Source organism: Mustela nivalis, assembly GCF_964662115.1.
Source record: "Mustela nivalis genome assembly, chromosome: 11".
Classification (NCBI taxonomy): Eukaryota; Metazoa; Chordata; class Mammalia; order Carnivora; family Mustelidae; genus Mustela; species Mustela nivalis.
Window position 1 is genome coordinate 58,759,583 of NC_139030.1, and position 12,311 is coordinate 58,771,893.

The window sequence follows — 12,311 nt, forward strand, 5'->3', positions numbered from 1 at the left end:
TTCGCTCCTCCTTCCCCACATGACCACTTACTTACACTCGCCCTTCATGCTACTGAGCAGGGAAGAGGCAGGACTGTGTTCATGGAAGTGTTGGAAGGGGAGGACCTGGCTCCTTGAGAAACGGCCTCAGAGGTTCTGTACGCAGCAGGGCATGTCAGCACCCAGGGCTGAAAGGCCTGGAGTCTCGCTGACATGTCCAGTGGAAGACATTTGTGATCTTTTTGCCTTGCACCCCACAGGACGGTTGTAAGCGGCTGTAATGTAAACCAGTCATTCCCACACTCTTTCTCGAGTCAGCTCTTCTCTGCTGCCATAACAGACACTTGGCCCTCATGTGTTTTAGATTCCCAGACTGGGCTAAACAAGGAAGGAAAATCTACTCTAGAAACACAGCAGAACACCGTGACATGACAGCCAGTGATCAAGAGTGAGGACACTCCTGGCCCAGCCGTGGGCCAACCCCTGCCTGCTAAGCTTCCCATGATCACAAACACACACATATGTGCAACTTCTGGAACAGCGTGTCTCTGTGTACCCATTGCTTTATTGTCGCCCATCAATGCTTAATTTCCTATGAACCATAAAGAGATGGTCCAGATTCGAAACCCAAGACATTTTAAAAATCCATTTCCCCTGGAAATCTCCCTTCGACCTTTGCTCTCCTTGGTGAACTGCTTCCTCATCACATCCGCTCTGAAACTGTCACCACATGCTCACGCGGCAGCACCCATTCTCCCGCCCAAGCAAAAGCTAAACTTCTGGAGAGAACCAGTCATAGGGCATTCAAGCCTCTGAGACTTATATTAGTGAAAAAAGCATCATCAGCAGCTCGGCCAGCTCCTCTGGTCACTCCCCAGGGCAGAGGAAGGCAGGACGGCTGGAAGAACGGTGGCGGGGGCTGGGGGCTCTCCATGCAGAGGGTCGCTCACCTTCACATTGGGAGTGTAGAGGTTCCTGAGGGAGGCGAGGGCAGCAGAGAGCCCCTCGGTGCTGTAACCGATCCACAGGGCTTGGAGGTGACTCGAAGAGATTCCTGTCTTCTTACTGAGGCCCTGGAAGCAATCAGAGACAAATGGGCGCCCATGTCTCTGTTCCCAGGGGTGTCTGGCTGCAATGGGGGTACACCTGGGAGGGGGCAGCTGGGCACTAAGGCAGGGCATATGCTGTGGCACGAAGAATGGCAGGACCTGGGAGCCTGACTTCCTTCCCTAAAAGCGAGAGTCAAGGAACGTGCCTGCCCTTGCTACATACACTACAGCAGAAGAGAAAGTTTCTTTTTATAGAAGTTCTCCAATCACTTTATAAAGGAAGAATAAAAACTGGGAGTATCATAATTCTGCAACCCTTCATAAAGAGTCCAGGCAGACATCAGCAGTCACTGGTAACAGCCATTAAGAGAAGCAAGCCCAAATGCTATCCCTCCTGATGCCAGAAAGCCCCAAGAGACTTAGAAGTTTAAACTCGAAAGTAACTGTGACATTCTGCCCACCCCCAAGAAAGCAACAATCAAACCTGAACCTGATTAAGCCTCTAGATATAACTACCAAATGACAGGAAATTCAGAGGAAAGAGAAAAAAAAAACATATTAAACTAGACCCCGAGAAATAGGGACACAGAAAGTCCAGGGAGTACGAAACCCCACAGGTCATGTAGCTCAGGCTCTTCAACATCTATACACCCAAGAAACAACAGGGAATGAATGAAGTGGAATCTTTAGGTGAAAATGAAGTTTTAAAAGAGACTCAAAGGGGGAAAGACAAATGCGGCTCATGGAAAGCTCTCCGAGGGTTAATCAAGCTGTTGAAAATATCCAAAACCAAAATCCATCAAAATGGTGACAAAACTCTTCCTGGCAGTGATGGGTCTCACCTTGAAAATGTGTGCCTTCAGGATGTGGTGGCCAAGCTCCATGGTCTGCTGGCGGTTCAGCTTGCCCTCTTGTCGAGAGAACATGAAGGCCAGGAGAGCATGTCCATTCCTAGAAGAAGAAACACAAGGGCTGGGAACAAAGACCCCATTCCACGAACTGTAGGCTCTCAGGTGTGAACATCTCCACACGACTCTTGAGCTGTTCTCCTGGTGCCTCAGGATCGCCACATAAAATAGATGAAAATCTGCCTCTTTACAAAGATGGTCCATGCTGTTTATTCTTCCCATCATTTTAGGGCTTTCTCTGGATTCCCCTATCTCTGTGGAGTGACCTAGAAAAAGGCCCTAGGACAGGACAGGTCTTAATCTTTGAAACCATCTCACTCTCTGTCCCTCATCCATTACTCCTCACTTCACTTACTTATGTCCCTCACAAAAATGTAAATTCCATGAGATGAAGGGTCTTGCCTAAGGTACACTGACAGTCACACGACTGAGCAAATGCCCGCCCCTCGGCAACCATTCAAGTATATGTTTCTTGGATGGAGGGACAGGCAGATGGAGCAGAACCATCACTGGACCAGGAATCAGGCCTCCCCTCAGCATAATCACCACTGGGAGGAGACCTGGCCAAAGGAGAAAACCTGACCATGAGAAGGAAAGAAAAATCAAGCCAGGCAATGTAACAGCTCATGACAGAAACACCTAGAATTCTAGGCAGTTCCTTGTCAGGGGGAGAAAGTTAGATGCCCAAGTGAACTTGCTAGGTCTGGGCATATGGTGGACATTCAACTAACACCACCAACTCATCCCCCACCAACCCTTTCATGAAGGAGCCATCCCACCCAGGATGCTCTCCATATCCGCAAGCCACATTCTGTCCCCTGTGGGCTCCAGGCCTCTGTCTGAGCCCATCTGTCTGGGAAAGATGCTCAGGACTGCTTACTCCAACAGCACTGACTTCTGTACAGTGTGAATTATTCTCATTTCTGGCTCTCCATGCAGAGGGTCTCATGGAGACCCTGAAACTGAGGTGCTGGGGTTTTTTTTTGGGGGGGGGGGAGGCGCAGGAGAGATGAGCAGGTAATGTAGAGAAAAGGATAAAGGCTAAGATTAAAAAAAAAAAAAAAACTGCATTCTCCCAAGTGTTTTCTGATAGTTGCTAACCTAGATGATTAAAAGCAGGCATTACTTAAATACTGTTTAGCTGTTCAGCTGTAGGCCTATTTTTCAAATAGGTCACAAACCATGTTGGAGATGAGGAGACCAAGAGATTCCTTTTTACACTATAGGGTAACAACCACACTGACACCGAGTGTCCTGTCTGACGTCTTGTAAGGGACTAGAGCTCTTCCACGAGCACACATCCACCTCCCAGACCTCAAGCGTGGGTTTGCCCTCTCAGGTGAGATCCTCCCATGTTCCCACCCCTCCTGCTCTCTGCCGCCTTCCGGTGCTCCCTAGCCATGGGCAGGTCCCAGGCTTCATCCCGGCCCACATGCCCCAGCCACGGGCTAAGCTGTTTTCAGTCTCCCATTCTGCCGAGCTCAGTGGCCATGCCAACCGTGTCCACCACAAAGACACGAGAGGCTAAGCAGCATGGCTGCCCCTTATAGGGAGACGACCATCACCCTTCAGTGGCGAGATCAACGGCTTCTAGTCACCTCAGCTTAACACACAGCTTCTTGCCCGAGGAGACAACTCACCATGTAATCACTAGACCCCCACATTCCTCTATATCCCATTCACCATTTTGTCCCTCCCTCCCGGTCTCCGGATCACATGCCCCTCTTCTACCTGCACTCGTAAGTCTGTTCTCCAAAGCTGCTTCATATCAAGCTTTCACTATATGCCAGATGCAGAAACCGAATTCTTTCATTCATCTGCACAACCCCCTGAACCACCAAGTATCATAATCCCAATTTGTTTACATGAGGAAACAGAGGCCGTACAGGTTAAGGGACGTGCCCCAAAGACCAAACAACTGAGAAACAACAGGTTGGGAATCTGAACCACCATCGGCCCAGTGCGAGGGCCTATGCTCTTCATCAATGCCTGGTGATTTCTCATTCATACGTAACACCACCTCCTAGCTAGCACCCTGCTGGACACAGGATTCCCTGGGGAACTAGGTGAGGGGGTTCCCTGGAGACACTCTCCATGACCGGAGGAGACACATGGTAAACATGCTTCAGTAGAAATGTGCCAGGAGGGGCGCCTGGGTGGCTCAGGGGTTAAGCCTCTGCCTTCGGCTCGGGTCGTGATCCCAGGGTCCTGGGATCAAGTCCCGCATCGGGTTCTCTGCTCAGCGGGGAGCCTGCTTCCCCCCCTCCTCTGCCTGCCTGCTTGTGATCTCTGTCAAATAAATAAATAAAATATTTAAAAAAAAAAAAGAAAGAAAGAAACGTGCCAGGAAGGGCCTCAGCGGGGACACAGAGGAGGCAAGCTGTCTATACCCCTGCCCCAGTCCCCTTGCATGTCCAACATCTCCTTCTTCACGGATTAGGTTTCCCCACATTATTTCAACACTGTTTCCAACAACACCTGCACCTCCTGTGTCAAAAACAAAACCCTCCCCCACCCTGCCCCACACAAACAGTCCTCAGCAAGCATGATCATCAGCCACTCTGAGAGACACTGTGACACTGTGTGCCTGGGGCCCCCTCCACCCTTCCCCTTCCCATCCCAGGACCTCGGCTCTCCCCTCCAGTGCCCCTCAGGAATCTCTGAGGAGGGAGGATCCTCCTCTCACACCAGGAAGCCAATGGCTCCCTCTTGGTCTTCATCTTCCTTCAGCCCTCAGCAACTCCTGAACCCCAGCCTCCTTCCCGGAATCCTGCTCCAGGCCCCAGAAGTCAGCAGCTCCCTTTCTAGGTGACGACACTTGCTCCCCAGGCACTTCCACCACTTCTCCCACCAATGATGCCACGTCATCGACTTCCCCAGGCTTCAGACCCTCCCTTCACTTCCCCACCAGAACCTACCCACTGGTGGCACGGGGTGGCGTGGGGGCTTCTGCTCACCCCACAGGCTCAAGCTGCATGAAGCAAAACCTGCTCCTCAGCTCCTGCTTCTCTTAGCCTTCCGAAGCTCGGTGCCACTCCTGGTTTCCGAGGCTTGAAATTTCAACATCGTCTACAGCACCTCCTCCTCCGCGACTCTGCTCAGAAGGCCACGCTGTGCCCCGCCATCTCACATCAGGGCCTGCCTCTACCCTGCTGCACCCCCAAGCCAGGGTCACCGAGTCCCCACTGCCTGTAACACAGGTCCCCAGGCTCTACACCCTCCACACGCAGGCAACCTGCGTCCTGAACCTGCTCAACCGTGGGTTCTCCGCAGACGACTGATTCAAGTCCACTTTCCCCAGCACACGCTTTTCTGTTAACTCCTCCAGTCCCTGACAAAAACTCGAGCCAAACTAGACTTCCTGTTGCCAGAACACACCCTGCTTATTCTGACCGGACGCCTCAGACAGCTCTTCCTGTCCGCGGTAGTTCATGCCACCCTTTGACATCCCACCTGGTCATTCCTCAAGTCCGCGACATGTAGAAAAGAGGACAGACAGGAGGCTGTTCAAGACATTCAGACTCCTCATGCAACCCTAATGAATGGACAGATCTGGGAAAGGATCATCAGCGGCCCTAAGGCGTTGTGGGCATGATGATGGGAGCAGACGTACCACCTATTAAGGACCCTTGCAAAAAATACTTTAAGACAAAATCTGATCAAGTCTCTAGATTTAAACACCAGTTTCAGGAAATAGAGGGGACAAGTGCATTAAATACCAAGAGGATGCAATCAGCAAAATTCAGATTATAGGAAACGATACAGAACAAATTACTCCATCATTTTATTTTATTTTGAGAGAGCATGAGGAGGGGAATGGAGAAGGAGACAGAGAGGGGAGAGAGAATCTTAAGTAAACTCCATGCCCAGTGCAGAGCCCGACACGGGGCTCAGCGCTTGATCTCATAATCCTGAGGTCATGACCTGAGCCAAAATCAAAGTCTGATGCTTAACCAAACGCACCACCCAGCTGCCCCTTCATCATTCTCTTAAAGAAATGTAAGGACAAAGCAAAAAGAGGAGGAGAAGAGAATCTAGAGATTAAAAGAGACCATAAAACATAATTTCATAGATCTCATCTGGATCATGATTTAAATATACCAGAAAAATATGAAGGAAGTAGAGAAATTTGAGCACAGCTAAATGTGTGAAAATACTGATGAATTAGTATTAATATTTCAGGTGTGGTGATGGTGTTGTGGTTAAAGATGAAAATGTCTTTCTGGACACCTGGGTGACTTAGTCAGGTAAGTGTCTGCCTTTGACTCAGGTCATGATCCCAGGATCCCAGGATCCTGGATGGAGTCCCGCCTCAGGCTCCCCACTCAGTAGGGGGCCTGCTTCTCTCTCCCTTTGCTCCTCTCCCCTGCTTATGGTCTCTGAGTGTCAAATAAGTAAATAAAATCTTTTAAAAAAAATGTCTTTTGGAGGTCCATAACCCATTCCTTAGGAGTAAAATGTCATGGTGTCTACAACTTGTATCAGCAAAAAACGACAGACATAATGAAATGTGAAGGATGCTTAAGCCTAGGTGATGTGACTGTAGACTCCAAGCAACTTACTCTTTATCTTTTTAATTCTGCTCCTGTAATTCTGACCTAAGGAATAATCAAACCTGGGAGGAAAGTTCTATTGCTTTCCTGCAAAGCACCAAGACATTCACAATAGGTTTTTTTTATATATAAGTAACCAGAAACAACTGCCAAGCCCCACAATAAGAGTACAGTAAGGCACTTTATCACTCGGCTACTAGGAGGTTTACACAGCCCTGAAAAATGATACTTTCCTAACATTTCCAAACCATTCGCTGAGCTGTCCATGATGTGTCAATTTAAAAAAAGCGGTTTGGGAATTTTATAGAAAAATTGCTTTGGAGAATGTTTAAAATGAACAGAAAGAGGCAGAAATGAAAAGTAAAATGTCTGGGGCACCTGGAGGGCTCAGTAGGTTAAGACTCTGCCTTGGCTCAGGTCATGATCTCAGGGTCAAAGAATCGAGCCCTGCATCGGGCTCTCTGTTCTGCGGGGAGCCTACTTCCCCCACCCCCTGCCTGCCTCTCTGCCTACTTGTCATCTCTCTCTCTCTCCGTCAAATAAACATAAAAAAATCCTTTAAAAAGAGTAAAATGTTATTATCTCTGGGTGTGGGGTTTTTCTTTGCTACTTCTCCATAATTAGGGCACAATTACAACTAACTGAGTGGCAAGAGAAATGCTACCCATCCTTAAGGTCCAACCCAAATGTTCTCAGGCATGTGAAATATCTTCCAAAAATGGTCTCCCCTCGCTGGAATATTCTCTTCCCTTTTCCTTACACATGGTCACCTGCCCTCCTGTCATCCCCGCCCCTCCTGTGTGGGAAGTTCCCGAGAGCCAGGCCCTTGTCTCAGAGAATTTGTGTATTTGCCACAGTACCCTGCAGGGGATGGGTCTGCAAAAACTTTGCTGAAAGGCATCCAGTAGCATACTCACACCATCTCTATGTGCAAAATGAAGCTCAAGAACTATAGGGGTCTTGGGTAAATGCTGATGTACACAATCCTAAGAAGTAGTAACTCCTTACACTTTGCACTGGGTGTCTCTCCTGCCCTGGTGCAGTCCTGGTTCTACCCTGGGTCAGTCCCCGTACCTGCTTATTGGAAAACATCAGCACTTGGGAGCCGCCAGTCACGGTGCAGTGGGCTCTGTCCTCAGCTGTGTACCCTCAGTGCCGCCTAACCCCTCAAACCCTAGCGATGCTTCATGGTGACTCCAGTCCAATGACTTCTGCCTCTAACTCCAGTAACAAAACTACACACCCTGCTGAAGTCTTTCAAACTTGTTTCTATATTTCTACAAACTCAACTATAGCTTATCTTCCTAGACAATGATCTGACTTGGCTAACTGTATCAAATACAAAGTGGCATACATTTCTACCCAGTTATGATGGCCTGCAGGCTAAAAGTTTATTGCCTCAAACCAGACTCAAAAGAACAAATTTTTAGCCCAGGGTTACCTACGAAAACAAGGCTACCCACAACATGGAACAGCAGCCAGACCCATATTAGGTCAATGTTAAGTCAATCCTCATGGGAGGAAGGTGGTGTGCAGCTCACTAATGCTTTTTGACCTCTTCCTTTTGGACCCCAGCAACTGGTCATATGCTCCGTCCAGCTCACAGGCGACAGTCCAGTCGCTTGCTGGCTCTGTTACAGAATTGGGGACAATTCTGACTCACGGAGGGCAGAAGCTCCCCCAGACAGCAGTGATGCAGGCCAGGGCCCGGCAGAAGCGGCGGGACAAGAACCTACCCTTACTGAAATGAAAGTATCTGCACCCTCAGATACCCTAAACTCCCACCCCGACTAGGACAAGACCACCCGAGGGACAGGTATACCACCTCCCAGCCCCGGGCAGGGAGGAAAACTGCACCCCAGACCAGCCCTGCTCGAAGCCTCCGTACCTCCGTAGAACCTTCGACTCCCTGGATGCAGCCGCCCCAGCACCCTGTTGTAAACAGGGCATCTGAGGTTGGAACCTGAATCCTGCTGAGTCCAGGTTCCTACCTGTTTCACCACAGAACCACAAATGCAAAATAAGGCAACCTAATGTGATCTCAGTGCTCCAGTGCGGGCTCGCAGACACACCTGGTCCCTGGGACTAGAGGCTGCCTGCCCCAGAGGTGGTGGCACAGGGGGTGGGGGTGGGGTCCAAGACAGTCCACAGACTGCAGGTGAAGAGACTGAGCAGTGAGCAGCCTCTGGAGAAGCCTGCTGTCCCCCAGAGCACAGAGCACACCTTCCCACATGTGATTCCCACAAAGGGCCCCGAGGTCTAGAAGGGAACGGGAGCAAAGAAAGGTCACCAGGTGTTGCCTAGCTTCTGTCTCACCAAAGGTACTGAGGAACCCCCAAATTCTAGCCATTTGAGGAAGGAAACTTTTGTACAGAAGCAGGGTAGTCTGTCGCCCTCCTGAATTATTCATCCTGTGTTGCCTTTCCATTAAAAAAGGTGAACTGTCAGAGGCGGGGGTCGGGGGAAGGTGAAAAAAGAAAAAAGGAAAAAAGGTGTTTCAAATCCCTTCCCCAGCCGCACACTGGACTCCCCACGAAGCGCTGACAGGAAGCGGCCTGCCGTACCTGGGCTCACACAGGAAGGCTGTGTTCTCGCCATCTGCTCTCCAAACGAGCCACTCCCTGAAGGACGGGTGGCAGAACATGCGGGTCTTGTCTCGCCTCTTAATGAGGAAGCAGGAGAGTGCCTCCATCCTCTGCTGGAAGTCCTCCCACCCCTGCTCCCCTTGTATGTGGCCTGCATTAATAGCCTGGAAGATCTGCTCGTCAGTCATGGGGTGGAGGGACGCCAGGGCCACGTTCAGAATAGGCAGCGCTCTCTCGAAGGCGGACTGGGTCATGAACTTCATGTTGCACTGCAGCAGATAGAGCTCGGACAGAGACACGGGCACCACCTTGTAGCTGGCGCTCTTGATGACCAGGTGTCCCCTCTGGAAGAGGTCCAGGGTGAGTTTGAGGTACAGGTAGGAGCCCAGGCTCCGCAGCACCAGGTGGCTGCTCACTTTGCCGATCAGGGCGGCGTCAGCCTTTCCGTTCAGGGAGATGTTGCTGAGGATGTCCTGGCTGCTGTGGACCCGGTGCTGGACGTAGGCGTGCAGGTCACTGTGAATGTCCTTGTTGTCCGGGAAGTCATCTAAGGAAAGCTTGACGAAGGGCAGCGTGCTTACGATTTCCTGCGGGGGAGGGGAAAAGAAAAGAAAAAAAAAACCCCACGGTGTCACTCCACAGAGATTTCTTTTTTATGGTAGCTGCATTTCAAACCAGACTCACTAGTTTTCTTTCAAGAAGGATTTTCATGGATTACAGGGACTCATTGTTTTGTATTAAAACATGTAATAGGATAAGTTGAAGATAAAAAGCTTATGTGAAAGAAATCCTGATGCAAGATCGAATCAGTAATGGCTTTCCCGAAGCCCTCGTCCGAAGACTAGGAGCCGAGGGAGACCGGAGGGCCCCAAACAGACAGCGAGCTGGCCGCACCAGCCAAGGGCCAGGGAGCTCCTGAGGTGACCTGATACCCATAATCCTTACACTGTGCAGAGGTTACACAACAAGCACAGACACAAACCAGCACTGTGTATCTAAGAACACGGCCAGGCACCGAGATAAGAGGCATCCCTCACCATGCATCAGATACTGGGACTGCAGAACCCAGCCAGGAAATCCGAAACGGGCCCGCCCCCCGCCAGGCTATGCCCCAGCCCCAGCCTGCCCTGACATAGCTGCCTACTTCAAACTTCAGTAGAGCCTACCATCTTTTTTTTTTTTTTTTTTTTAAAGATTTTATTTATTTACTTGAGAGAGAGACAGTGAGAGAGAGCATGAACGAGGAGAAGGTCAGAGAGAGAAGCAGACTCCCCATGGAGCTGGGAGTCCGATGCGGGACTCGATCCCGGGACTCCAGGATCATGACCTGAGCCGAAGGCAGTCGTCCAACCAACTGAGCCACCCAGGCGTCCCTTTTTTTTTTTTTTTAAACTGCTGTCCTTTCAAAGTCAACTTTGAAATGGAAGTATAACTTACAAACCATAATGGCATGGTGTCATTAATTTTCACAAAGTCAAACATACCTGTGTAACCAGCAGCTAGAAACAGAACATCACCAGCTCCCGGAAGGCCCATGCCCTCTCCCAACCCAACCTCACCCCCAAAGATCAGCACTATCCTGCCACCTCACAGCGGAGACAGTTTCGGTTTTTTCTTTAAACTTCCCACTATCATCTCTGAAGAATTAACTCCATGTCCTTACTGAATGTAGTAATTGCAGCGGGCAGGCTGAGTGGAAGCATTCCCATTTTACAAAGATGCTAACGGACCTGTCAGAACTTACACAGCTAGTACAGAAAATATGGGACGCTGTTCCTGTGCTCTATCGATTGCCAAATTCTGCTTCCTGTGTGATAAATGACTGTAAAGGGTATGAATCAAATGGCCAGAAAAACAAACATCGAGCTTGGCTGAGACCTAATGCCACTTCTAATGAGGAAAGAAAGAACCCAAATGCTATTTTTAAATAGACATCATCATAAAAGGCAAAAATCAAAATCTAAGAGTAATGTCTTTACTAAAAAAGGACAGGGGTAGAGGGAAGGAGTCAAAGGTGGTTAAGATGTAATTAGGGTTCACATGAGGGGAAAGATGGGGAAGAGAATTAAAAAAAAAATCAAAACACCGCTCTATCTGGCTGCATGAGGTAGCTCATGCTTAAGTCGTATGAAAAAAACGGACCTTCTTTAGGCCTTAAAGCTCTTTTCTTTCTTCAAAAAACAAAAACAAAGTCCCACTGCTACCTCACACAAATTAACTAGCAGCAGAGCTGACACTTGCATTTTAGAAGTGAAGGGACAGTGCCATGCTAAGAGGAGACTTTCCTGACACCCTGATTCATGTGCCTCAGATAGTAAAAAGGTTCTGGTTTCACCCATTTGGGGCTCTGTGGACTAAATATTTCAAAGTCCTAATACAGTTTTCAATTCAGCAGCTACATGCTTTGTAACAGTTAATGTTGTTAATCACACCATAAAATTTAGGTATGGGGTCTTGGAAAGAGATCTGAGACTTCTTTCTTACCTGAAAATTTGCTCTTACAGTCACAATCAACTTCAGCCAGGCAGGAAATTTAGAAATAATTTTGGTAATAAATGAAGAAAGCGTATCTCCATAGTCAGGCTTATGAAACTCAGCCTCGTTTAAGCCATCTATCAAAATAATGTATTCTTCTTCAGGAATTTTCTGCTCTAAAGGATAAAATAATTTTTTTAATTAAGAAATTATACCTTTCTATAAAATGGAATCACCCAGTGTATTTTAATGCACATTTTAAAGTGTGAAGAAAAAAAGGCTTACATATCACAGAACTGGTTTTCCCAGAAGCCTACTTCTATTAAATTTATAGTGAAAACCAGAGCACACAGCCAAGAGAAAAACAAATCTTATAAACAGTGTTCAGAAACACATTGCATTACACCCATTGGCAGAATCTCACCTGCATATATGATACCGTTAGCTTTTCATAAACTCCTGTCACTGGGGTGAGCTATGGCAAAGATAACTAGCACACATGGAGATTAACTCTGGAGAAGACTCCAGGTCCTCCCCACAGAACCCTCTCAGTGGATGTCAGGGAATAAAAACAGACCCTCATAGGCAAAGCACCTGGCCCAAGGCACACAGGCAGCCCATAGTGAGAACCTCTCTTTTATAGACTTCTCAAACAGGGCTCTTTCCCCCAAGCCTCCAACTAGTTTCCCATTTATTAGCATCAACTTTCTGCCCATGAAAATGAGGAGAAGTGATGACAGATCTGTTTCAACCCCCTTTTCT

General features: G+C 48.6%; 1 protein-coding gene across 15 annotated transcripts in view; it reads right to left on the reverse strand.

The window, feature by feature from the left end:
• Positions 1 to 12,311, reverse strand: part of TANC1 (tetratricopeptide repeat, ankyrin repeat and coiled-coil containing 1) — a 237,371-nt gene that overhangs the window by 41,966 nt on the left and 183,094 nt on the right. For all 15 annotated transcript variants that reach the window (XM_082691341.1, XM_082691340.1, XM_082691349.1 and 12 more), the window contains 4 exons: positions 11,559 to 11,725; positions 9,054 to 9,661; positions 1,871 to 1,979; positions 930 to 1,052 (listed from right to left, as the gene is read on the reverse strand). In XM_082691341.1, coding sequence (XP_082547467.1) covers positions 930 to 1,052; positions 1,871 to 1,979; positions 9,054 to 9,661; positions 11,559 to 11,725 — 1,007 coding nt within the window. The remainder of the gene's footprint in view (positions 1 to 929; positions 1,053 to 1,870; positions 1,980 to 9,053; positions 9,662 to 11,558; positions 11,726 to 12,311) is intronic.